General features: G+C 46.2%; 1 protein-coding gene across 1 annotated transcript in view; it reads left to right on the forward strand.

Moving 5' to 3' along the window:
- Window positions 1–815: 815 nt before the first annotated feature.
- Window positions 816–5,168, forward strand: part of LOC112071691 (sodium/hydrogen exchanger 7-like) — a 46,688-nt gene continuing 42,335 nt past the window's right edge. The window contains 1 exon segment of the mRNA XM_024139129.2: window positions 816–1,173. Coding sequence (XP_023994897.2) covers window positions 876–1,173 — 298 coding nt within the window. The 5' untranslated portion in view covers window positions 816–875.

Consider the following 5,168-nt stretch of genomic DNA (forward strand, 5'->3'; position numbering starts at 1 on the left):
TGGATCTATATTATAGTCCATTTGGGGCAGTCGGAGCATATTATGAATAAACATGGAGTGGGTGATTACACAGGCCTTCTGGAAGATCTGGTGAAGGACAAGATGATGGACATGAAGAGAAAGTGAACAGTGGAAATGTTTATGAGGGAATATGGAATGAAGGATTTCACAGAACCTTTGGAAGAACTTGAGGAAACTGAGAGTGAAGAGAGTGAGAATGAATTAGATGTGGTGGCAGGTGTGAGAATGACTTAGATGTGGTGGCAGGTGCAGTGATGACTGTTGAGAAGAAGATGAGTGTAGAGGGAAGCAGTTTGTCGAGGAAGGTTGGAGTCAAGGGCAAAAAGCAGAATACGTGTTCCAGAAGCTCAGAGATGGAACCGGACGAGAGCGGGGATGAAATTCCTGCAGTGAGGACCGCCGAGATCGGGCCTCTGTCCGAGGATGTAAAGGATGACTCTGGCCCAGCACAGAAAATGTTGTATGCTGAAGAAGTGAAGTGAGTGGTAGAGGAAGATGGGTACAGGGTGAGGGATCCTGAGAGGATTCCTGTGAGTTTACTGCTGAACATTTGCAGGGGGTGTTGAGTGGTAGTGTTCTGTCGTCCCAGACGCTTGGTCTGGAGTAGGATTAGAGAAGGTTAAATAGTGGAATGGGGTGGTGTTTTTACTGAGGGCTAATACTTGTCAGGGTCATTTTTAATTTTCTTGTTATTGTAGGTATGCCGTGAATGGCCTCACACTCCAGTACAGTAGGGGGCGATGTATGCACATTCAATTAGATGCGAGCCGCCAACACAATCCCAAAGAAGAAGAATAAGCCTAGAGGCGGTGCAGTAAAAGAAGAAGAGGCGGTCCGGCTCATCTAACTGCACCATGGATGCTGCTGTTGCCAAAAAACCAAAGCTATGCAGATTCTTCTTTCRTTTGGAAAAGCAATTGATGTTATTTCCCATTTTAATTCTGCTGATAAACCAGGCCTCTAAAATGAACGCCGAGGACGGCGTTATGGAGGAACTGGCATCTGAGAAAGAGGCAGAAGAAAGTCATCGACAGGACAGTGTGAATTTATTGACATTCATTTTACTGCTGACATTAACAATTCTGACCATTTGGCTTTTCAAACACAGAAGAGTTCGTTTTCTCCATGAGACCGGGTTGGCAATGATATACGGTAAGGGTCGACACATTCATCTGTCAGACGTTTGCAACGCATGTAACTTTGCCAACCCAACCCCCTAATCCCCGTATGAATGATGCCAACTCACGTCGGTGATTATTAGTGCGGCTCTATGTCACATTGAACCATGACGAGTTAGTTTCAATTGATCATTATTGTAGATGCATTGTTGACAGTTAAAATGTTACGGTATTACATGATGCGCCATTTAGCGCTCATTCGCAGTCCTAATTGGTTCAGATGGGAGTGACAATCTCTGGAATGTGCTACACAGTATTTAGATTGGGCATCACATTTCTGCATAGATACCCACAGAACCGTGTTCCTATGCCACCAACAGATAACAATATATTGCAGGTTGGACTTTATTGGTATAGCCTGAATCACATTGCGCTATAGGCTAGTAGGCCTAATCATGAATTTTACTTGACATATTAGCAGATAAATTGTATAACGTCATGGCCTGGGTTTACAACTACTGTGTTGACTCATTCATTACCCATAGTAGCTTGTAGTAACTGCTCCATATCATGGAATACATATATATATATATATATCTGCCATGGGATACAGTCAGTGTGGCGCAACTACAATACAAACATCACCTGATGCATCTGAAAATGTGCTTCTCACTCTGCTGAGTCAAGACATGCCAATGTGATGTGAATCAAGAGCCTATCCTCCTGAGAGGATTTCAGTTTCTCAAACCCCGGTTGAAGGAGGGAACATTCGTTTTACAGGCTCCTGATCAATCGTGCAATTTTGTGTTTTTTTTTTCTCGCAGATTGTAATTATTTTTTTTACCTTAATTTCCTATGACCGAGAATAGTATTTGGACATCAGAACAGCGCTCACTAAACTTGATTATGAATGAGGATTTCTACTTCAACCAGGCTCAAATTCCCAACGCTGAAATATAGAAGAGGCTGTGTTATAGAGGTCCGTGTGCGGAATACCTGACGAGACTGACGTCGGCGAGTGGATAAACTCCCTCCGTTCTGTTGGCGAACGTGCAGTCACATGAGAACGGCGCCGGAGGGGACGGCTGCCATTTTACAGACTCCTAACTAATTGTGCTATTTGGTGTGTTTTTGTTGCTCCAAGACAAGGCCTAAATCGCCTTCATTCGCAATAAGAAAATACAGGGGGCGCAGATCAGGGTGCCTTGGGGAATCTGTCGGCGAGTGGGTAACCCGCCTCTACCATCCGTTCTATTGGCCAAAGTGCAATCACTGGAGAATAAACTGGATGAGCTCCGTTCAAGACTATCCTACCAACAGGACATTAAAAACTGTAATATCTTATGTTTCACCGAGTCGTAGCTGAAAGACGACATGGATAATATACAGTTGGCTGGGTTTTCGTGCATCGGCAGGACAGAACAGCTATGTTCGGTAAGACGAGGGGGGGGTGTCTATTTGTCAATAACAGCTGGTGCGCGATGTCAAATATTAAGGTAGTCTCGAGGTATTGCTCGCCTGAGGTAGAGTACCTCATGATAGGCTGTAGACCACACTATCTACCAAGAGAGTTTTAATCAAAAWTTTTCATAGCCGTCATACTAATGCAGGAAGTACCAGTGACTCACTCAATACGGAAGTGGTCAGATGACGCGGATGCTACGCTACAGGGCTGTTTTTCTAGCACAGACTGGAATATGTCAAAAGCATTAAGGAGTATACCCCCTCAGTCACTGGCTTCATATTGACACTTTGCTTATTTGATGGTTCGTCTGAGGGCATAGCGGGATTTCTTATAAGCGTCCAGATTAGTGTCCCGCTCCTTGAAAGTGGCAGCTGTAGCCTTTAGCTCGGTGCGGATGTTGCCTGTAATCCATGGTTTCTGGTTGGAATATGTACGTACGGTCACTGTGGGGACGACGTCGTCAATGCACTTATTGATGAAGCCGATGACTGAGGTGGTATACTCAATACCATAGTCAGGATTGAGGCAAAGATGAARAGAGCAAAGTACAGAGAGATCGTTGATGAAAACCTGCCGCAGAGCACTCTGGACCTCAGACTGGGGTGAAGGTTCACCTTCCAACAGGACAACGACCCTAAGCACACAGCTTAGACAATGCAGGAGTGGCTTAGGGACAAGTCTGTGAGTGGCCCAGCTAGAGCCCGGACTTGAACCCGATCTAACATCTCTGGAGAGACCTGAAAATAGCTGTGCAGCGACGCTTCCCATCCAACCTGACAGAGCTTGAGAGGATCTGCAGAGAAGAATGGGAGAAACTCCCCAAATACAGGTGTGCCAAGCCTGTAGAGTCATACCCAAGAAGACTCGAGGCTGTAATCGCTGCCAAAAGTGCCTCAACAAAGTACTGAGTAAAGGGTCTGAATACTTATGTCAATGTGATATTTCTGTTTAAATGTTTTTATAAATGTGCAAAAATGTCTAAACCAGTTTTTCTTTGTCATTATGGGGTATTTCTGTTTCTGTTATGGGGTATTTCTGTCGATTTAATGAGGGGAAAAAACTATTTAATCCATTTTACAATAAGTAACAAAATGTAGAAAAAGTCAAGTGGTCTGAATACTTTCAGAATGTACTGTGTATAGGATGAACCATGACTAGAATATAGTATATACATTATAAAGTGGGTATAACAGTATGTAAACATTATTAAAGTGACCAGTGTTCAATGTCTGTGTACATAAAGCAACAGTTTCTAAAGTTCAGGGTAGAGTACCGGGTGGTAGCCGGCTAGTAACAGTGACTAAGTTCAGGGTAGAGTACCGGGTGGTAGCCGGCTAGTAACAGTGACTAAGTTCAGGGTAGAGTACCGGGTGGTAGCCGCCTAGTAACAGTGACTAAGTTCAGGGTAGAGTACCGGGTGGTAGCCGCCTAGTAACAGGGACTAAGTTCAGGGCAGAGGCAGGCTAATGGTGACTGTATAACAGTCTGATGAGATGGAGATAGAAGCTGTTTTTCAGTCTCTCGGTCCCTGCTTTGATGCACCTGTACTGACCTCGCCTTCTGGATGGTAGCGGGGTGAACAGGCCGTGGCTCGGGTGGTTGGGGTCCTTGATCTTCCTGGCCTTTCTGTGACACAAGATGCTGTAGATGTCTTGAAGGGCAGGCAGTGTGCCCAGAGTAGAAAAAAAATTCCACAGGACGGTAGAGCCCCAGGGACAGAGACAATCCACAGGACGGAAGAGCCCCAGGGACAGAGACAATCCACAGGACGGTAGAGCCCCAGGGACAGAGACAATCCACAGGACGGTAGAGCCCCAGGGACAGAGAGTGGGTGGTAGCCAGCGTAGTAAGTGACTAGTTTAGGGTGATCGGGTGGTAGCCGGTAGGTACAGTGATAAGTTCAGGGTAGAGTAGTGGTGGATAAGCCGTGTAAGTGATAGTTATAGGGTCGAGTAAGGGTGGTAGCGCTAGTACAAGTGCTAAGTTTAGGGTAGAGTAGCGGTTGGTAGCCGCTAGTAACAGGGATAAGTTCAGGGCAGAGCAGGCTATGGTGATGTATCAGTCTGATGAGATGGAGATAGAAGCTGTTTTTCAGTCTCTCGGTCCCTGCTTTGATGCCCTGTACTGACCTCGCCTTTCTGGATGGTAGCGGGTGAACAGGCCGTGGCTCGGGTGGTTGGGGTCCTTGATCTTTCCTGGCTTTCTGTGACACAGATGCTGTGGATGTTTGAAAGGGCAGGAGTGGTGCCCAGAGTAGAGAAAAATTCCACAGGAGGTAGAGCCCAGGGAAGAGAATCACAGGCAGCGTAGAGGCCCAGAACGAGACAATCAAGGAGTAGCGGACAGAGACAATCCAACAGGAGGTAGAGCCCAAGGGACAGAGATACAAATTCACAGGACTGTAGACCCAGGGACAGGAGTGACAATTCACAGGACGGTAGAGCCCAGGGAAGAGTGAATTAAGGACGGTAGAGCCCAGGGAGAGTACAATTAGGACGAGTAGAAGGCCCAGGGAAGAGAGCAATTCACAGGACGGTAGAGCCAGGGCAGTGCAATTCACAGGA

The sequence above is a fragment of the Salvelinus sp. IW2-2015 genome, unplaced genomic scaffold (assembly GCF_002910315.2).
Source record: "Salvelinus sp. IW2-2015 unplaced genomic scaffold, ASM291031v2 Un_scaffold1683, whole genome shotgun sequence".
Taxonomy (NCBI): domain Eukaryota; kingdom Metazoa; phylum Chordata; class Actinopteri; order Salmoniformes; family Salmonidae; genus Salvelinus; species Salvelinus sp. IW2-2015.